Source organism: Monomorium pharaonis, chromosome 9, assembly GCF_013373865.1.
Source record: "Monomorium pharaonis isolate MP-MQ-018 chromosome 9, ASM1337386v2, whole genome shotgun sequence".
Taxonomy (NCBI): Eukaryota; Metazoa; Arthropoda; class Insecta; order Hymenoptera; family Formicidae; genus Monomorium; species Monomorium pharaonis.
In genome coordinates this window covers 15,116,057-15,139,638 of record NC_050475.1, presented here as the reverse complement: position 1 = coordinate 15,139,638, position 23,582 = coordinate 15,116,057, and the positions used below count along the sequence as shown (strand labels likewise).

General features: G+C 34.5%; 1 protein-coding gene across 2 annotated transcripts in view; it reads right to left on the bottom strand.

Moving 5' to 3' along the window:
- Positions 1-387: 387 nt before the first annotated feature.
- The window catches only part of LOC105834052 (armadillo-like helical domain-containing protein 3), a 45,395-nt gene continuing 22,200 nt past the window's right edge, over positions 388-23,582 (bottom strand). The window contains exons 7-10 of one of the 2 annotated variants that reach the window (XM_036292200.1): positions 2,456-2,688; positions 2,255-2,381; positions 708-982; positions 388-614 (exon numbers count right to left, since the gene is read on the bottom strand). In XM_036292200.1, coding sequence (XP_036148093.1) covers positions 522-614; positions 708-982; positions 2,255-2,381; positions 2,456-2,688 — 728 coding nt within the window. In that variant the 3' untranslated portion in view covers positions 388-521. The remainder of the gene's footprint in view (positions 615-707; positions 983-2,254; positions 2,382-2,455; positions 2,689-23,582) is intronic. The other variant, XM_036292201.1, reaches the window with a different exon arrangement.

Here is a 23,582-nt window from a genome sequence, read left to right as displayed (position 1 = left end):
AAAAAGATAATAAATAAGTTAAACTATAACATTAATTTACATTAATAAAAAGGGATTTAAAAATTAAAATCTTTAACGGTTTTAAATGTTTGGAGATAAAAAAAATTAATATCTTAAAATGTATTAAACATTTTTTTTAGTGTACAGTATGTATGTAGGAAATTGAAATACCAATAAACGCTGTATATTTGTATAATAAATATAACTACATTTTTGTACATAATGTTAGTTTTTCTCTTATTATTCAAAAATCTTGAAAATAATTCTGTACAATAAATTATCGAGAACTTTCTAATAAAATAAACTTATAATAATAAATAAGAAATTAAAGAATTATAAGAAAAAAATCATAAAAATAATAAGAATGATAAAGAAAATCTTATGGTATATTTTCGCAACAATATATCTTTAATTAATTCATAAGAGAAATTAGCTGTGGGTAGCTGTGGTTACGTAAGAGAAGGATATATTATACAATAGCCACAATATTGAAAATATATTGTAATGTACACACTTTTATATTATGAAATATTTGATAGTTCTTCTAATATAGTTTGCGTATCTAAAGTATTGAGGTCTATCGAAGCCCGTGTATCCACTATCACTCCAGTCACCTGAAAAAGTATTAACATCCAAATTATTATTTAATTAGAATTTTGATATAAAATAATACGTGAATACATAAATTAATATATTTATGTAGTTACCATTTCCTCAAAAAACGCGGTATGATTAGGCTTTTCCGAGTACCTTTCGTACTGATCCAAATTATCTTGCAGCTTTAAAGCAAGACTATCATAATTCTGTATTATAATAGCTAGAATCTGTTGCTCCGTCGGTGTTGATAAGCTCTCTTTTGCTAACCACGCAGCTATCTTTGGCGGAAAATGGTTTACTATGTCTCTCACGTTGATGAGAGAATTCGTTAATTTGAGCGCATGTTCCTTATATTCATATGATTCACTAGTCGAATACCTGAGTGCTGGAAGATAGTCAAATATTATCATTATGTGAAACATTATTACAATATCTCTTTACTTACAAGGTTCCGAGATTTCGATCGTAAATCGAATTCGATAAGTAAGTTGAGTAGCAATTTAACATTAAATACATCAAATTATTATTAATATTACATCTTATAAATAAAATATTTATGTAAAATAATTACTCCAAAAATGATTTATAAACTTCTATTTAGGAAATGACAAAATTTTTCAAAATTTTAAATGTAATTTTTGATATTTGGTATTATATAAAATTAATATATTGCTTGAGGTAAAACCACTATAGAAATTTTATCTATCTACATCATTAAAGAAAGAAAAACAAGGCTTATTTGGATTTGGAAGGACAGTTTTATGGTGCAGGCATCGCAGATTGAAGGTACAAATGCAAATTTTTCGTGTTAAATAGAAAAAGTTATCAAAAAGTTTTAATGCGTTTTTCTCGAATTTACATTTTTCAAATTGACTAGCAACTCATACAATTTTTATCCAATTGACTTGAAATTTTAAAGACATATTCTTAAATAGATTATCTAGCAAAGTACGTAGGGATTTTATGATTACTTCAAAATTTCTTTTGTTATAAACAAATTTGTGCAAAATTTTTAGCTAAAAAATGAAATCCTTTCTTTATAGTTCTACCATTTCCACAAATCATCATAATTTTTCATTTTCCTACGTACTTCGAAAGAAAATTTTATTTGGTTTCTGAAAATTTTTGGTTTTTTATTCCAGATGCAACCATTCAGGAGATGTGCTGCTAGTCGTGGAGGACCATAAAGAAAAAGTGGTCCTCCATGAGAAACTGTACAGCGATTATCTAAAATAAAAAAAATTTTTTAATTATTTTAAATACTTTAATATATGCAGAATAAAAATCTTAAAAGACGTTTTCTATTTTATTTATTTTTCACGATAAAAAAATTGTCAAATATCAGGTTTTTCTTTGGTTTCTACAGTGGTTTCACCCCTTAAACATGGGTTAACTTTGGTAAATGATTAAAAAACGATACTTTTTTTTAAAATTAATTCTTAATATGAATGTTTAGTATTGTAAATTTAATATTTTGATCACACTGTTTAATAAATATTTAATTAGTTTCATTATACTCTACTTGTTCACTTCTAGTCAATAACATCCACAAATCCGAAAATTTGTATATAAGGTACCACGCTAGTTGTAAGTAGAGAGATATTTGCGTTTTTGTTTGTAGCGCTAAAAAAATCCTGTATCATTATCAGCTGCTTACCCATGGCATTTAAATTCGTGAAGATAAGTCTCATACGAATAATTTCGTAAAATAATTCATCGTAACTATTGGGCGACGACAGAAATGTATCGGCATATGTAATAAAAAAATTCAAGATGTTCACCACCTGTCGAAAAGCAGTTAAAAGATTATCTCATTCTATCTTGAATTACGACTACGACACAATCTTTGTCCTATTACCTGAATAGCTAAGGGAAATATGTTCATTTTTTTAATAAGATGACTTTCGTGTGTCGTTAAAAATTTAAGCAAATTGATTAACGCAGTCCAGAGATCCCGCCACTGATAACCAAGTCTGACACGGCATCTCTTCTGATAGCATAACAGTCTTTGTAGCACGCCGATGCACTGATGATATAACTCAAGAGGAAATTTTTTCATCATATGCGATGCCACGAATTCAACAAGCAGATCTATAACGAAACAATATAGATAACAATTCTTTTATAGGTGATATAATAGAAAATAAAATATTTAAAACAGCTAAATTAAAAGTTTGCAAAGCTTATTCATATTAAATCAGAATGTAATTGTAATTTTTTAAAAATATATAATTGTATTATGGTAAATAACAAAACAATTACTGTAATATAATTATATAATTTTCAAAAATTACGATTACATTTTAATTTAATATATATGAATGTTGTTTGTTTTGCAAACTTAACTATTAATTTAACCTAATTTTAATTGAGTTAATTTTTATTCACGCAAATTTTTACATAATTAAATTAACACAACAAAATTACCTTTTTTAAAAAAAAGGTATAAAGAAGCGCCAAGTATACGCGCGCAAGAAATATTCTTAAAAATCTATTTTTGTACAAAATAATTTTAATTTAGCACTACAAATGTATGAAATTTTAACAAAATTTTTTCCCCAAAAGAACAAAAAATTAATTTTTTCTACAAAAGTAATGATATAAAGAAAATGTGCCAACTATGAAAATGGATGTTCATACGAACTACTATAAAACATCTACTTTTACAAATAATTATTTGTACAAATATGACAAATAATTATTTTCCTTTCTAAAAAAGGGCACTCGCATCTCTCGAAGTATTGTTGTCGCTTTTCCGCGATGCCGATTGGTTCTTTCGTTGCGCTTACTTCGTGTTGCGAGAGTAATCATTGCGATTGAATTTTGACAGCTGTCAAATTTGTATAAATAATTATCTATACCGAAAGAGACGGGGAGAGACGGGCAGAGACCGGGAGAGACGGGAAAGGACGGGAGACCGGGAGAGACGGGTAGAGACCGAGAGAGACGGGGAGAGCCGGGTAGAGACCAGGAGAGACGAGGAGAGACGGGAAAGGATCGGAGAGACCGGGAGAGACGGGGAAAGACCGGGAAAGACGGGGAGGGACCGGGAGAGACGGGTCGAGACTGGGAGAGACGGAGAGAGACGAGGAGAGACTGAGAGAGACGGGGAGAGCCGGGTAGAGACCGGGAGAGACGAGGAGAGACGGGAAAGGACGGGAGAGACCGGGAGAGACCGGGAAAGACGGGGAGGGACCGGGAGAGACGGGTCGAGACTGGGAGAGACGGAGAGAGACGGGGAGAGACCAGGAGAGACGGAGAGAGAGAGAAAGAGAGAGTGAGAGAGAGGGGGGGAAGTGCGTGCATCCGTGCGTGTGTACACTGTGGAGTATTTTACTCAAACGAAAGATTTTCGAAAGTTAGTTTTCTCTATTGATTATTTTTTATTTCTTATTATTGGTTATTTCTTAAATTTATTAATTTCTATGTGTGCACGCGTACGTGTGCATGCATATGTCACAATATTATTTTATAACTAGCAATAATAGTTAATTAATTAATGTATATAAAATTCCAAAAAAATGTTGATCTCATTTTATATGGAAAGGTACACATATAATGTCAAAGTATTTAATAATTTATTAACAATTGTAATTTTGTTTTTCAAATTATGTCGTCAATCTCTAATGCTAATTAAAAAAAAAAAAAAAAAAAAAAAAAAAAAAAAAAAAAAAACAAGAAGAAGAAGAGTCAGAGCTGACAACATTTCGTTACATTTCAGTGTCGATATCATATTACTTTAAAGAAGATTTATGTATGTTGTGTATATTGTATTTCTTTTTTCCTTTTTTTATGTGTATAATATTTTTAAAGAAGAAAGAAAATTAGATAATAAATTAATGTATGTAAGTATGCTTTCTCTCTCTCTATTTCTTTTTGCTTTCTTTTTGTATATAATTATTTATTTATATAATTATTATTGCAATTGTTATTTTTAAAAAGTAAAAAAACTAAATAGCGCGCGCTTGTGTTGTTCTAGAACTACAAAAACTTGGCAGTGTTAAACCGAATAATTTGCCAGCTCTCTTTCTTTTTCTTTTGTGTGGGCATTTGAATATGTGTGTGTGTGTGTGTGTGTGTGTGTTTAGTATATAACTTCGTTTATAAAGAAGCGATTTTTAATATCTCAGTCTCTTATATGCGTGTGTGTATAATGTTGTACGTATATAATGCCATTACGATTTCTATTGTAAAAAAATTGTAATTTTAGTATTATTATTTATTATTAAGTAATTATTATTTTAATATGTAAGTTAGATTGTAAAAAAGTAATTTTGTATTAAAGCAAATTATCCGGTTTAGCGGTGCTAAGTTTTTGTAAAAAAATATTTATTTGTAATATGTGTACAAATAATTATTTATAAAAGTAGATGTTCTAGTTCATATGATCCATTTTCATAGTCAACGCACTTTATATCATTTTGCAAAAAAATTAATTTTTTGTTTTTTTTTTGAAAGATTATTTTATTAAAATTTCATACATTTATTATAGTGCTAAATTAAAATTATTTTGTACAAGAATAGATTTTTGAGGGCGCTTTTTGCGCGCGTATACTTGGCGCTTTTTTTAAAAAGGTAATTTTGTTGTGATTTCACTTATTTTGCAATGACAGGTATCTCATTTTTTTTGTAATATACACTGGCGCAAAAAAAAGAGATAAAAATTTGACCGATTTTTAGGCAATCTTCAAAGTAATGCAACTTTGCGAAAAATCATCCAAATTAGATGTACTTTTTTTTTTAAATTAAATGGCAAAGACTCTACTTTGAGAATTCCTAGGCGAAAATTTGATTTGTTAAGTGCGAACCTTTTGTATCGCATGAAAACCAAACATGTTTTTTTTTTATTGAAAAAAGTAAAAGTTTGTTATTATTTTTCATAAGCTTCTCGTTAAAATCTGGCTAATACTAATCCAGATTCTTAAAGTTTATTCTTTTCTAAGCAATTAAATAAAAAACATGTCAATACAATGTTTTTTGTTGATTGCACATGAGTTTGAAATTTGTACTGCATTTTAGGATATTTTAGCGAATAAATACGGTATTTTTTTAATATCATGAATTTTGAGTATCAATATAATATTGCACATTGATTTTATTCGTGTTTAACTCAATTATACCGTTGTTATTAGAGTGACTCGATGTGCATCACGTGGAGAATGACGGTCGGATTTTGTACATCATGTGGCTCTGAAATTCATCGATGGAAATTTGTACTTACTGATTTGAATATAACGAATAGCTGACGCACCAATTTCAGTGAAGTCAACAGAAGATCACATTCATCTATACTCATAAACCCACACATACACGTAAACATACATATACACATACTCATACATAAAAAATAAAAGTTTAAATTTTATTTTTAAAAATCAGCTTTTTCAGGGCCACATGATGTACAAAATCCGATCGTCATTTTTCACGTGGTGCAGATCGGGTCACTCTGATGACGGCGGTATAATTGAGTTAAACACGAATAAAATTAATGTGTAATATCATATTAATACTCAAAATTCATGATATTAAAAAAATACCGTATTTATTCGCTAAAATACCCTAAAATGCAGTGCAAATTTCAAACTCGTGTGCAATCAACAAAAAACATCGTATCGGCATGTATTTTTTTTTAAATTGCTTAGAAAAGAATAAACTTAAGGATTTGGATTAATATTAGCCAGATTTTAACGAGAAACTTGTGAAAAATAATAACAAACTTTTACTTTTTTCAATTAAAAAAAACATGTTTGGTTTTCATGCGATACAAAAGGTTCGCACTTAACAAATCAAATTTTCGCCTAGGGATTCTCGAAATAAAGTCTTTGCCCTTTAATTTAAAAAAAAGTACATGTAATTTGGATAATTTTTCACAAAGTTGCATCACTTTGAAGACTGCCTAAAAATCGATCAAAATTTTTGTCTCGTTTTTTTTTGCGCCAGTGTATATGAAGATTCATAAGACAATTTTGAAGTCCATATTATATCAAATTAAACAAAGAGACTGAAATTGTATTAAAATGAAAAAACAAAGTAGTGAGTTGTAAATCGCCTATAACGGTTAAACATCGATTTTAGTGATGGATATGATTTTTTCTCTATTAAATTTAATTTTCTTTAGCTTTTATTTTAAACTGCGCGCCGACAGGATTCGTCAAACTTCCCAGATAGCACAGGACGTCCTCAGGATCATCCTGAATATGTCCCAGGATGTCCTGGGATCTTGTCAGGATATAATAGTTGTATTATTGTAAATATCTTATATAAATATTTTATGTATAAATTTGACTTCTAAAGTAAGTTTAGAATGTTAAATTCTGTAATAGTATTAACATAAATTAAAATTTTACTCATGTCTTGAGGACATCTTTGGGATGTCCTGAGGATATATATATTCTAGCTGAAAACGTTATTCTTAAAATATTGTATAAAGAGTTTCATTAGCTACAAAATGTCTGAAGATAAACTTAAATATAATGACTGTATAAATACCAGACATTTTAGATAGCACAGAATGTTCTAAGAATATGATATCCTGAAAGTCCTCAAGACATCCTCAGGACATTCTAAAACAATCCTCAGGACATCCTAAAACAATCCTTAGGACGTCCTAAGAGAGTCCTCAGGACATCCTACGAAAGTCCTAAGGACATCCTAAAATAGTATTCAGGGACATCCTGGACGTATAGTAATTTTTGAAAAAAACGGGTAAATTAATATAGCAAATGAGAAATTTTTGAATATCGTACGTATTTCTAAAATGTATTGCAAAATCAAATGTGTAAAAATGTTGACTTCATGTATAGTCTTCTTCCTCTTACAAAATTATCGTAAAAATGATTTGAACTTTTAATTTTTTGTTAAAGTTTTTTTTCAATTCTTAAAAACTGTTAAAAATACTTAGAAATATTTAAAAATTCTCTAAATTAATCGGAGTTTTTTATTTTTTAAATTTTTCTGAGAAACGTTTCAATTCTTATAAAAAATCGATACATTTATCAAAAATCCTTAAAAAAATCTTAAAAATCTGACAAAAAGTGGTCATTCCCAGCTAGCAAAATGACGCAAACTTTGCGCGAAGTTTGCCGCAAACTCGAGCAAACCTTTGCAACAAAATTACGACAAGGTGTGTCCGCATTAAGCTTAGCTTTTGCTGGCAAGGCTTGTTGTAAATAGTATGACGCATATTTTATGTAAATAACAGGGTAAAATTTACTAGTAAAGCATAACAAATTTGCAGCAAGAACAAGGCAAACCTTGCTGTACACAATATGATAGCAAATTTGTGGCAAGAATAGAGCAAACCTTGCTGAACATAGCATGATAGCAAATTTGTGGCAAAAACAAGGCAAACCTTGTTATGCACAATATGATAGCAAATTTGTGGCAAGAACAAGACAAATATTTTCGAAATTTAGATCAACAAAAATGATTATTAGACTGAAATATTAGACTGATTAGTCCAATATTAAATGTGAATGGTGCAATCGTACTTGGTTCTCTGTTCTCGACGAGCCCCTTTTATTAATCCAGTAGGTAAATCTTTTTCACGAGAAATGCGCCATCTCGAGATAGATAGTAAAGTCAGAAATAAAGTTTAAAACCCGATAATGCAACCCTATTATTTACATAAAATGTGCGTCATACTATTTGCGACAAGCCTTGCCAACAAAAACTAAGCTGTTTACGGACACACCTTGTCGCAATTTTGTTGCGAAAGTATGCTCGTCAAGTTTTATTTTGTTCTTGCTACTAATTTGCCGTTATTCTGTGCTTAACAAGATTTCCTGTTTCTGCCACAAATTTATTGTCATGTCGTGTAGCAAGGTTTGCTCTGTTATTTGCTTAAATTTTGCATTTTATTGTGTCGGAACAAATCTTGTAATTTTTATACGTAATATTTATGTACAAGTCTTTCTCTGTTATTTGCAGCATCGTGTGATGAAAACTTTTGCCGTAAATTTGCTCGAAACTTTTAGAAAACAAAGCAACAGACATTTACTTGTCATAAAATTGTTGTCAAAATTGAAACAATCCTTGCTGTAAAGCTTTCACGATATGTGATTTTAAGAGGCCTGGCTAGCTGGGTTGTTTGCTATTCCTGAGGATGTCCTGTGACGCTCGTTTGCTATTCCTCAGGATGTCCTGAGGACGTTCTGGGATAAAATCAGGATATTCACGAAGTCCGTCCTGGACATCCGTGTGCTATCTGGGTTAAGACACAGTTAATAAGCTAAATTTCGATGCTCGAGAGCATCTTAAAATCCCCCCTTCCTATCTTCCCCGAAAAACAGTAAATTAATTTATTGCGAAAAATAATATCTCAGCCGGGGTTCGAACCCGGATCTCTTGTCATTCCGTGCGAGCGTTCTAGCCAATTCGACCATCGAGACATATGGTATTATTCTTCGCAATAACCAGTATATCTTAAAGCACATCCTTTCAGGCGATGTATAATAACAATATTAGTACATCACTTCTAACCGACAGTAATATGTAAACATATCAATGAATTGTAAATCGCATATAACGGACAAACATCGAATCTTAGTGATGGATAATTTTTTTCTCTATTAAATTTAATTTTTTTTAGCTTTTATTTTAAGGTTATATTGGTTTTTCCTTTTCTGATTATATTTTAATTCATTTTCATAATATGCTTATTACATTATGGATTATATCGTGGAGAAAAAAACGGTTGTGTCTAATTTGAAGATTGGTATAACACTATACGTTGTACAATCAAATAAGTATATATATATATATCACACAAAAATTTCTTTTTATGGAACTAAGTATTTTGAGATAAGTTAATACTTTGTAATATAACAAATGATGATTTCAATTAATAGAACTTAATGAGTATTAATAACAATTAATGATAATTTCAATTAATAGAACTTGCAATGTTGTAATAAAACGAATTCATTGCATATTATGATATTTCAAAACGTTTTAACTATCGCTGAGTCATCAGTCGTAGTATAAAAAAAACTAAGTGTAAAATTAATAACATTAACATATGACACATTAAATGTTAAGACGACATTGTGAATAATAGATAAAAATATAATTTCTTTTAGACTTTTACGACCATTGACGTTGCTTCCAATAGAAAAAGCATCCGGATACATGCCGCGTCCTGGTACAGCGTTGCGCCGACGTTTCGCAAACGTTGTAATTTGCATCATCCGGACTAGGAGCTCCGATTGAGCTTTCTTGGATTGTGACCGTCCTTATATACCCCTTGTCCTGGTGGTAGGGATGGAGGTGAGGAGAAGGGACGGAGCTATTTGTCCAATAGTAGCACAGTTCATTAGCCTACCATTGGTCAACTGTTGGCCAATCTTAATACAATATTGGCTATTTGCCAGTTAATACGTGCTGCTCGAAAAGATTTTAATTGATCAATTAAAAAACCGGGATCAATTAAAAAACAGTGTGCCAAATTGGGCTTATCTGATAACCTAAATCATGGTTAAGGTTATCGGGATGTTTCAAAATTTCTAGACTTTCACGATGTTTTCTGGCGAAGTAACCTTGAGAAGGGGTTAGCATTGTAGCTTTTTCGTATTGCGCGAAATGTCCAGTTTCCATCCAGTATTCGGCTAAGGCTGATTGAGAAAAGTGGCTGTATTTGGTACACCGTTGATGTTCTTTGATTTGTACACTGATCTTTCTCCCGGTTTTTCCTATGTACACTTTTCCGCAAGAACAGGGAATTTTGTATACACCTGGTGATATTCTAAGCGTAGTCTTTTGAATTAGAAAGTAATTAGAAAATCTTCTTTTGTGGTTTAACGATTGCTTTTATATTGTGTCTTCGCAAAATTTTGTTAATACGTTCTACCGAGCTTAAAGATACGAAAGGAAAGCCCTTGTTCTCTTGTCTATCTTTTTCTTCCTCTTCATCCGGCGTCCCGATGTTGTTGAGACTGAAAATTTTGTTTTTCAATCTTTGGACTATTCGACTGACATTTCTACTGCTATATCCCTTTTTTGTTAGAACTTAATTAAGATGTTTTAATTCCCTATTCAAAGTTAATTTGGAAATTGTGAGGGCTCTATATACCAGTGAACTAATGACTGAATTCTTTTGCGAAGGGTGGCATTTTGAGAGGTGGCATGAAGATATCGATCTGTGTGTGTTGGTTTTTGATAGACCTGATGGTTTAAAGTATTAGGATGTTGAATAAGTTCTCGCTGTTTTTTTCATGAAAATTAATGCGTTATTTAAAAAAATCAGTCAAAAACCTGTCACTGAAAATATTGTTCATCGCTAGCCACTACTTTTTCCTATCTTTTTGACAGCATTTGAATTCCACGTCGGAAAAACGACACGTCTTTTGAAGCTATCCAAAAGTCGACCCATTTTTTGGCATCTTCATAAGAATGGAAGTGCTGCTCAGTCAAGCCATGTGTCATCGATCGGAACAAGTGATAGTCGGAAGGCGCAATGTCCGGTGAATACGGCGGGTGGGGTAGGACTTCCCATTTAAGCGTTTCCAAGTTTTCACTGGTTTTGCAACATGTGGCCGAACGTCGTCACGCTGCAAAATTACTTTGTCGTGTCTTTGCTTGTATAGCGGCCGTTTTTCCTTTAGTGCCCGGCTCAAACGCATCAATTGTAGTCGGTAGCGATCTTCCGTAATAATTTTATTCGGTTTGAGCAGCTCATAATAAATTACACCCTGCTGATCCCACCAAATGCAGAGCAGAAGCTTGGAAGGGCGGGGGAAGGGCGGAACCCCCTACCCGTAATTTTTCCTAACCTAACCCAAACATTTTAAAGTCGCTATTTGGTAATACTTAATGCAAAAGCATTGGAAACGAACAGCGTGGAAAGTCGCAAACCTATGTGGTATTGTACAAGCGTGGATGTAGTTTACTTTACGTAAGGCACTAATATCATGTATCGTATTTATGAAACGTAAAGTAAACGACGTCCACACTTGTACCATATAGGTTTGCGACTTTCCACGCTGTACGTTTCCCAATGTTTTTGCATTAACCAAATAGCGGTTTTAAAATGTTTGGGTTAGGTTAGGTTAAGTTAGGTTAGATTAGATTAGGAAAAATTACGGGGAGGGGGAGGGGATGCAAAGGAAGGGATTCCGCCCCTCCCTTGGCCATGCGTTCTCTGTTGTACCAGACTGGGGTAGAAGTCGCTACAATCGTTTGTTTCCATATTGTTCTGCCAGTAGGGCTGCTTTAAACAGAAGCGCCTATTTTTTTCGATGCTTTCAGGAGCTATTTTTTCGGGCTCCCCCGATTGATTATCGTTGTCAAAGTCACAACAAAGCTGTTTACCAAGAAAGTTATAAAAAAATATCAAAATTCGGAAAAGTATCTATTGTAAATAATTACCATTTTTTCTATCTTTTATAGTTTCGAAGATATTTACGTGGAAAGGAAAAAACCAATTTTTTTCGAAGGGGTGTTCACCTCAAAGTAAAAGTTAACAAAAATGAAAAATAGTTCCCTATTAGGAACGAGCTGCTCTACTTGCATTTCAGAATTTTTTGAATTTTTGAGTTCGATAACTTCCCTTGTCAGAGGTGATAAGATACGGCGCGCGGTTCTGAGATAAGTGAGTCCCAGATGCGCACAGTAATAAACGGACACAGACCAAATGCGCACGGATATGCACACGGACCAAATGCGCACAGTCGCAAACCTATGTGATGCAGAGAATGCTTCTTGCACGCACACACGCACACACACACACACACACGCACGCACGCACGCACGCACGCACACACACACACACACACACACACGCGCGCGCGCGTGCGCGCGCGCGGGAGAGAGTGCAAGGGGGGCTTCGCTCCCTTTCCCGCACCCACCCCATCGGTAGAGGTGCCCGAAAAGTCGCAACCCATGTGGTAAGTTTGTTGGTTACTGTGTCCGTTTAGTCTGTGCGCATTTGGTTCGTGTGCATCTGATCCGTGCGTATTTGATCTGTGTCCGTTTCACTCAGCCTGCTGTGTCCGTTTATTACTGTGCGCATCTGGGACGCTCTCTCTGAGATAGCGCGCTGTATATTCGCTCGCTTGAGGTGCGTTGTGATAAAGTCCTGAATTCTAAGTTCCGTATTCTAATCTTACGGGCCGTACGTATCGGCTTGATTGATTAATGACTGTCCCACGGGCCGCTATTCGGGCTGCTTAAGTAGTGCCACGGGTTTGGTATAATAGTGGGGTAATGTATGACCATATTTAGTCATATCCGCGCGCATTCGGGAAATATTTGCGAGCTTAGCAACAATTGTTAAAACGCAAATATGCATTTCTGGTGACATGATTGTTGCTAAGCTTACTTGACACCTCGCGATAACGAGTCTTTCTCGGCGAGCTCTAATAATATCTTTTTTAATTTAATTTTAATATTATTTTATTATCGGTTGTGAGTGTCTTGCTCACAACAACAGATTATATGCTCCAACATAAGGCGCAAAATTTAGAGGATGACTCTACCGGCAACTGGCAAAGCAACTTTTTAAAAATTACAATTAATTTTTTTAAAATTAAAATTAATCAAAAATTATTTTAAAAGTACAATGACACAAAAGCGACTATCTAATTTAGCACTTTCATTAATTGAAAGTGAAATAGCTAACAATTTTGATTAAAAAGACGTTACAAAAATATTCGCAAACTTTAAAGCCAGAAATCACAATTTTTTAATTGTTTTTCTTATTTTTTAAAATTTATATTATTTCTATTATTTTTTCGTATATTTTCTTTTAATTCTCTTCTTTTATGAACTGTGTGTATTACTTAAAAATATAATATAAAATATATTAACATCTTATGTTAATGTTAAAACAAAAAAATAAAATTATATATAAAATTTTAAAAATATAAGAATTATTAAAAAATATAAAAATATACAAAATTGCAGAAACTTATAAAAATAAAAAACAGAACCATTTTCTGCCTCGTCGTGATTCTGTTGGTAATGTTAAAAACAAACTTTTTAGCTTCTTTTTTTGTTTTTGTATAATAGTTTCGTATTGGGACGCTTGAGCGAGTCTCAACATAGGGGCGCATAAGCTAGTCATAACCGGATTCGCTGCTAATGATTTTTAGCGAATAGCGATTTATTTTCCATGGGGTAGCGAATCATTCGTCACGAATAAGCGAATAGTATACATATCGTAAAAAAATAAACATTTAATACTTTTTACGTTTTAGGGTAAAACTGATTATTATCAGTCAAAACAATTTCTGCATAACCTTATACACAAGGATAAATTTGAATATTTTCAAATGCATTTCTTTTACATACGTCTCACACAAAGAGTTATCGTGAAAACATTAAAGTATAAATATTTTTTTGTTTTAATGTAGTAAAAACCTTTATATTTTTACTTCATAATTCAAGGTACATTCTACCATGGATTTGCTTCACATTTAAGGTTAAAATTTTTAACAGTTGAATTAGTAAAGGCGTTCATAAAATAGTTAAATATATAAAGTACTTATACATTTTACAAGTACTTTATATAAATTTTATAAGTATTTTATAATAATTAATGACTTACGTTTGTTGCAATGTTACAATTTTCTTATAGTTTTATTTCAGTATTATGATTTCAGCAAACATTAGCTAAAAGCTGGAAAAACCTAGCGAATAGTGTTTATTCGCTACTGAATGACCACGGCACCTCTATTCGCGGCGATTTTTTCGCTATATAAATTGGCACCTTTACAATACAAGTACCTCTATTTAGCAAAACAATTTATTTAAAAAAAAAAAAAATTTTTTTTAATCGAACTTGTTACATACGTGTGGTTTCTATATATATAATTTATAGGATATCTCAAAAACTATGATGGATAACATATTTTTATTCTGAATGGATTAATAAACTTTTGCCCAAGACTAGTAAATAATTTCTGTTAATAAATTCATTAGTATTTAATTATAGGTAGTATTATAATATTTACTGATGCCCGTTATTGTACAGTTGTCTTAATGGTTAAAAAAATATGTACATATTTAATATAAATCTTGTCTTAATGGTTAAAGAGAAAGTTATAATACCAACAGTTTGTTACATGTTGTAACATTATATGTATATGCTTGTAAGATTTATCATTCTTAAACAATATTATAATACTATACTTATTAGCGATGCTATATTAATTAAAGGATGTGTTGATACAATGAAGTAATGTACAATATATTTAATTTAAAAAGGCAAAAATGTCTCAACCTTTGAAGGGTGGTTTCCATTTAAACCATTTAAACCATTTATAGGCACAAACTAAAAAATTATAAATTTATGTATTGTCCCTCTCTACATTTGTGTCGAATTTCACTAAAATTGGAATTTTAATGCAATAAATAATCAGCATGAGAGGGATGTAAAGAGTAAATTAAAAAAATTTTTTTTCAAAAACTGAAAAGCATAGTTAAGCTATTTATACTATAAAATATTTTTTGATATTTTGTTTAGTTTACGAAATATAACGAGAAAAGGCAAAAATGTCTTAACTTTTGAAGGATGGTTTCCCTTTAAACTGTTTTTTGGCACCAACAAATAATTTCTAAATTCATGTATTTACCTCCTCTATATTTATGCCAAATTTCATTAAAATGAGAATTTTCGGGTTTGCAAGGTTTCCTTGTGAGTCATGAGCACGCTACACGTTTTTGCATCAGCTGACGGTTTTTTACCACTTAGCTGACTATTTTTTTGTTAAATACATTTAATAAACTTTTACAGAAAAAATTTGAACTTTGAAAGTGTTATTATAAACTTTAATTATTTTTAAACGCGTTTACGTAAGTAACTGACGCATTTTTTCCCATCATTTCGTCAGCTTTAATTTTTCGCAACCTTAGAGCATAATTAAACAGTAAAAAAATTTCCAGCTTTGGTAATATAAATAATTTTTAATCATTTTTTTTACGTAAGGCGCATTACTGCAACCCCCACCACTATTACACCATCTGACGGTCGTTTCACTTATTAGCACAATAATATCTTTCTTATACATAAAATCAACTTTGGTGAAATGACTAGGTCCAAAAGCTGGTTCCCGGACCATGGCCTGATTCCAAAACATCTCCGAGGAAAATTTTATTAAAAAGCTTATAGTATCCTAACACAAACTACAAGTTTTTTATCAAAATTTTTCTCAAAGAGGAAGTTTCGGAACGTAACCTGTATATCTCACAGAAATTAAAACAGCGAGTCTTTCCTTGTAAGTTTATTTTGAAAGTCATATGAAAAAATCGCTACTTAATTTCAAAATGACTGATTTAGGCAGTGATCCACTTGATGCTACAAACGCTTCAAAGCATTTTATGGATCCAATCGGAACAAAGAATTTTACGAATTAACCAAAGTAAAAAAATGTTCCGAAGCGTTTATAACGGAGTTTATAATCCAGCGGACTCAAAATGCTGTTGATTTATAGTCATATATAAGTTGGTGTATATATATATATATATATATATATATATATATATATATATATATATACTGATTTGTGTGCGTGTGTGTACCCGACCTAAAATTATGTTTATATATATATATATATATGATTTTTGAATTTGCTGATGAGAAATTTACCATGAAAATTTTAAAATAAATAATGGCAAATACAATATTCAAGAAACTTAAATTAATCCGAAATTTTAAATTTTGAAATGTTATGACTGTTTGAAATTCAGTAGACAATGAGCTCGCGTCGTCACATCAGATGGCAGCATATATCGATCACCGTCCGCGGAGCGTCGCGGCATGGCGGCGGTACAGTGTCTCTTGTGCGATATATTTTCCATTGTAATTGTGCTCGTTTCATTTCGTGGGATCTTCGCATACAAAATTAAGGACTGCGCAAAGGGAGGACTCATATTGTAATAAAGAGACTCATTTTTATTGCTCTGGTACATCATCATTGTGAGGCTCACGCTCACCACGCTACGCGCACGCCGCCGCCGCGTGGCACCGGCTCACGGGCATCCTCATCACCACCGTCAACGCGTATATTGTGTATCAGCTACTACCTGATAAAATATAAAGTCTGATTCGGACATCACGATGAGTCCAGGTGACACGTAATTTTAGCGCATTTTCTTATTTAACGTCTGTTCCATGAACGTTCCTCTCCCTGTTTACCATCCTCAGGGGCACCAGCGAATTCGTCACAGAGTCGCGAACATTTATGACTATAGATTCATATTTATATCTAAAATCTTTAGTAAGACGTACGTTAGATATTAATTATTCATTGAAAAAAATTCAGGCATTTCCTAGAAAAAGTTAAGTTATTGAATATTTATTTGCATTATTTTTTGAACATTTTTAATCCTTCGAGCCGAATCGTGGAACGTGCAACAAAGCTCACTGTTCATCGTGATCACGCATCGCACTTATGATTCAAGGCCACTCAACCATTCTGTATTTACAACCGCTGCCATCGTTGCCACTATGTGCTCTCATTTTCCCGATTCATAGCGGAATCTCAAAAAACGAACAAGGTCGAGCGTCCTGTAACTCCGCAGCTGGGAGTGCCTCACGAGGATCGGACATCCTTATGCCATGCATCTCTTGTTCGACTCTTCACCGAACTCACTTTAAAGGTACAAATGCAACGGAGTCGCATTGCTTCTATCAATGGGTCGTGAAAATGATTCCGACGACACATGAAAACATATCACTTGAGGAGCTCAATCAACTCCTCGTGCATCTAGAAGAGACTCACAAGGCGCTTAATAAAAAGCATGCATATTTTGAGGCTTCATGGCCCTCGGCATTAATCAATCATGATTATTTTGCGAAACATGCTCATGGCGAGGAGGCACTGCTTTATGTTCCAACCCAACGTAATATCAGTCGGCTTATCCCCAAGCATTATCAGCTACGACAACTCAACAAGAAGCTGCATTGACATCCAATGAGTCAAGCCGAGTCCACTCACGCTTATCGGACATTACTTTTCTGAAGTTTTCAGGAAAATACTTAGCATGGCCAACTTTTAGAGATCTGATTGAGAGTATAATTAGTGACAACAAGCGCCTCACAAATATAGAGAGACTTCATTATCTTCGTGCGTTTTTGGAGGGAGCACCGTCTTAGCTCCTCTCTGGGCTGCCAATATTCGGCAACTCGTTTGCTCCATCTTGGGAAATGCTCTCAGATAGATACGAGAATCCACGTCTGCTCATCCATTCATATTTGAAGAAAATCTTTGCCAGCTCGGGGCAAATTCAAAGGAAGGTTGCATCTCTCAATAACTTCCTCACCACAGTAAATGAGTCGCTCAGGGCACTGCAATCTTTGGGAGTGTCCAACGACATGTGGGACTTCATCATAGTTTACCACGTAGTTAACCGGGTCGACCGGGTTACGCGTGAGCGGTGGAAGACCGTGCTTGACGCCACGCGGCAGTATCCGCGTTTTAAATAACTCGAGGCTTTTCTAACTTCTCGTGCGCGTGCTCTCGAAATCATCATCTGCAACACTAACTCATTCATGATATCCTCAAGGAAGGTTTCGTCTCACCAGACATCTCAAGAGGAAGCAGCGCCAAATGACGTCTACAACGTATCCGTTGCTGCAAGAGCCATTTTGTGGTTATGTGCACCAAATTTAGAGACCTCTCACCAACGGATCGGCATACACTCGCCATTAATGAGCGCCTGTTTTAATTGCTTGCGGCATCACAACGTCCGTTCGTGCAAGAGCCAGATAAGCTGCAAGAAATCCACGCAGCGACACTACACCATGCTACATGAGGTCTATGCGACAACGTCCGACCAACCAAGCATCAGCTCACCGTCTCCGCCTTCCGAGTAACGACCCAATGCAATCGTCGAACTCACATAATCGCTCACACTATTACTCGCTACATCATGGCGTACTCACGCCTGATAGCGCAACAAGCGTGCGCGTCGTCTTTAATAGCTCCAGCCTGTTAACATCGGGATACTTCATTAGTGATCTCATGGACATTAAAGTCAAGTTATATCTAAACATCTCACATGCTTTATTGTGGATTTGTTAGCAACGGCATATTCCCTTGATTGACATCACAAACAGATAAAAATTCATAAAAACGACTGGATCTACAGCGAATCATCTAGATTGATAACCATCTAAATAAAGTGCCATCTTATTTAACGACAATCACCTCTGGAATGAAGGTCGCGCCGTTTTCGGCAGTGCAAGCCCTGCTTCAATTGGCAGACGAAGGATGTAGAATTCCATTGGCCGTGCTATCCATCATGTGCGGCAGATGTGTCGACGATATCCAAACACCCTACAACTATCAAAGGAAGTCGCATGTTAATTAAGAGACCTTGCATGGCAGGCGGCATTCCTCTTACAAAAGTGGCAACTCATCTTGACGTTATCAATGCAATCATACTCAAGATCAAGGCTCACCGATTACATTCGACAACTGCGCAACCAAAATACTGAGACTACAATAGCTTGTTCACGAAGGTGTATTCTCATTCTTGCGAAGACCTCATTCAATATCTTCAGCCTCACAAAACGCCTCATCTTATCTGAAGTGGCTCGGATCGTTGATCCACGTGGCTTGCTTCACCAGTAGTGATCAAGATTAAAATACTTTGCAGAAGCAGAAGGTTACACAAGCTCCAATAGGATGATCTACTGCCATCCGAGCTCTCAACCCTGTGGCTCATCGTCAGAGAAGAACTCACAGGCTCGGCCGAGCTCTCAATATCTCAGTGGTTTAATACATGGAGCGTCTCGACAGAGAACTTAACGGCTTCTCTGATGCTTCTCAACTGATAATGACTGCAGTCGTATATTTCTCCGTTCACATCTCAAGTGGCGCCACGACTTCATTTGATTGTTCTAAGATAAGGGTAGCACTCCTCAATCCCGAGACTCGAATTTATATCAGAGCGCTGCTGCGCTCTCGACTTTTGAAATACGTCTAAGCCACTCTGAAAGTGGACGTAACTCATCTGTAGACGGACACTCTTATAACACTCTCGTGGATTTTGTGCATTACGCTGAAAGGACTTCGTCAGGAACAGGATGGCACAAATGCAGGAACTCATTCCAGACGCTTACTAGAAGTACATCCCTGGTACATCAAATCTAGCCGATTGCTCATTACGAGGCCTCACAACTGCTCAACTTCAAAGCCACTCACTATGGTGGATGGGACCAATGAATACTTAAATCGTGGCCGTCATAACTAGCACTAGCTAACGAGTTGAGTGCACCAGAAACACATCAAGATGTCTCATTACTTCCAGCTGCACCAAGAACTGATTAACACTGAGACATTATTTACAGATTCTTCTCATGGTTGAGAAAGACCCACGACTCAACGCTTATCATACAAGATCAATTGTGGCTTTGAAGAACGTAAATCTCTTTAGATCAAGGCAATGCAACCGGCATATTCCTCATACAAAGGCTCGTCAATCAAATTCAACATTAGAAGACACATACATTCACCCGATTAGCGTATATCAACGGACTTTACATGGAGGTATTCAACTTACGCTCGTGCACATCTGACATCATTGGATTCTTGGCAAAAGAGCTTCGGTGAAACTTTCATCCTGCGGTGTGTCGCGTGTCTGGCGGAGGGGGATTCGTGCTCATCAATTGATGGGTCAACTACCTCTCTCACAAGTCACGTCGTCACGTCTCTTCATTCATACCGGAGTCAATCATGCCGGCTCACTCATCAAAACGTGAAAAGAAAGAGGTGCTAGGAGAAAGAGTTGAATTCACGTCATTATGTGCTTCTCAACATCCGCTGTGCAACTTAAAGCGATCAGTGACTATTCATCAGAGAGATCCTTTGCTGCCTGTAGACGATGTTTATCCAGTCTCGGCACTGCTCACTCTTCATTCGGATTGCAGCACTACCTTTATCGGAGTGGATGCAGCCCTCAAATGGCTGTTCGTCCGAAGCTCTCAAGGACATTAGTTGGTCAGTAAGATGTTCGCTCAAGACTCTCATAATAGCAATTCATCCAGCAACAAGTGCAATAATTTTAGTTACAATGATTACCACCATACAAATGGCCACTCGCTGTTTTACTAGTGCCATCAGCAGACTAGGGATCATCAACATGGTTGCTGATGGCGGGCAGAATGTTTGAGATTCAGTAGATAATAAACTCGCGCCGTCGCGTCAGATGGCTACAGCTATCGATTACCGCGTAGATCGCGGAGCGCCGCGACATGCGCGCTAGCGCCATAATTCACTTCGATACTTGTGCTTTATGGCGGCGGTACAGTGTCTCTTGTGCGATATATTTTCCATTGTAATTGTGCTCGTTTCATTTTGTATACAAAATTAAGGACTGCGCAAAGGGAGGACTCATATTGTAATAAAGAGAGACTCATTTTCATTGCTCTGGTACATCATCATTGAGAGACTCACGCTCATCACGTTACGCGCACGGCGGTGCCACGTGGCACCGGCTCACGGGGATCCTCATAACCACCGCAAACGCGTGTACTGTGTATCAACTACTATCTGTGATAAAGTATAAATATGACTCGGATATCACGATGAGGCCAGGTGACACGTAATTTTAGCGCATTTTCTTATTTAACACTTGTTCCACGAGTGTCCTCTCACTCTGGTTACCATCTTCAGGTGCACCAGCGAACTCGTCGCCGAGTCGCGAACATTTTTGACTATAGATTCATAATTATATCTAAAACCTTCAGTAAGACGTGCGTTAGATATTAATTATTCATTGAAAAAAATTTAGGCATTTCCTAGAAAAAGTTAAGTTAAAAGTTATTGAATATTTATTTGCATTATTTATTTTTTAACTTTTTAACCAGTTACTATTCGACCATGATTATAACTCATTTCAAAATTTACACAACTTATTTTAAATAAAGTAAGATCGCCTATTTCAGTTTCAAAGCGGATCTTGATACTGAATATAATTTTTCTATTAGTTTAATATTCTTAGATCATGTACATATTGTACATTAAAGAACAAAACTGAATCAATCAAAAATATTTTTTACAAAAATATTATTTATTAATATATAGTGTAGAAAAATAAAAAACTGCTGTACGAGTATTGCTTAGTCCAATAGGGAACAGAAACAATTGCTCAGTATGGTTTTTTCGGCTGCTGCACGAAAAAGAAATTTGGAATTAAGGAAGTCCAAAATTTTGTTTTTTGGGTTCCAAATATAGGTGAACTTTCTTGCATCGAAAATTGGGTTTGTTTCAATGAAAACTTGATACTACAGCTACTCAAGTAATCTCGGAAACAAGAGATTACTAAAGACCAAGCTCTGGCGCTTTTAAGTTTGTACTAGTACTGTCCAATGATTCTTGGAATAGTGGGAGGTCATCGCTGCAGTGCGATTTGTCTCATATTTAGAACTCGTGAATTCCAAACTTCTACGCGTTGTAGTTCACAGCAACATGAAACGTTATAATGCATAGAAGCAACAACCCCCCCCCCCCCCTCCACCAGGGTCAGAAAACTTCTATAGAAAAATGTTGACAGACACTATATTGAATTGTGTCACCATTGAATTTTTGCTTTAGTAGTTCACATTTCTTAGGTCGCGTTTTTATGGCGTTGAAATGTGTCGAAATTTTTCTATAGGAATTTTCTGACTCTGCCCCCCACTATTCTAAGAATCGTTGGACAGTACTAGTATAAACTTGAAAGCGCCAGAGCTCGGTCTTTAGTAATCTCTCGGTTCCGAGATTATTTGAACAGTAATAGTACTGAAATTCGGAGCTACATAGAGTAGAAATACTGGAACTGTATACTATCAGAGTATCATTAAATTAATTCCCAATTTTTTCCGTGTGAAAGTAAAATAAATAGAATCAGTTTTGCACCACTATTTTATATATTGAAACTAATAAGATTATATCTATCTTAAGGATATTGCACGTACATTTCTGTAATCGTTATCGTAAGAAATTGAGTAATACGATTGGTTAATTCGGTCGATTATGACTGATTTGAGCAATATAATTGGTTGAAATCTTACGATTATGATTACAAAAATGTACGTGCAATGTCTTTAATACTTCATTCACAAACTTTTTAACTTTTTAATAGCTCTAATGTGTGTCGAATATACTTTCTACTAATTTTATACAATAATTCTGTGGAATTTTTTCTACTGCTCTTGAACTTGAGTGTATAATTCACTCAAAAATCTTGGTGGACCATCGTATGCAAAATGTATATGCCTTTTCGACAATACTAAGAGATTTTATATTGAATTAAGATCTGGGTTCTGAGTAAGCCAATCTAAGGTAGAAAATTCTTGATTAGCCAACCAATTTTGCACACTTTTTGTTGAATGTTTTGAATCTCGATCTTGTTGAAACACAATTTATTTTTCACGATACAGTATATTTTCAATGCATTGTGGCAAATGTTTTTCCAAAATACTTTTATACGCATACTGGTTCATAATTCCATCGATTTTTATTAATGGACTAATGCCATTTGGAGTGAAACACCTTCACAACATCAGAGCTCCATCTCCGTGCTTAAATGTTTTCTTAACATAAAATGATCGCAGAAGTTTTTTTTTTCTTTATCCAGGCCGAAGAGCGTCCATCAGACAAAATTCGATCAATTTTGGTTTCATCAGACCAGATTACACGTTTTCAATCCGAAACAGATTACTTTTAATATTTTTGGCAGAAACTAAGTTTTAATGTATTTTTTTGATAGCATAGGCTTCTTTCTTTTTTCCTGTTGTGAAATTAGCTTTTTTAAGAATTTCTACGAATTGTCCATCTATTAACTTTGATCCTGTGCAAATGATTCAGTAGCCATTCTTTCCGAAACTGCTTCAACGGTTGTAATGTAGTAATTTGCTTTTCGTCTCGGTAGTTTAATATTTTCAATCGTCCCATTGTCAGTAATACATTGTTAACGAATTTCTTGCGTATTCTAGACAGTGTGGATTGATTCATTGATTGATTCTGTACATTACAAAATCGCTTTCATTACACTTTATTCTT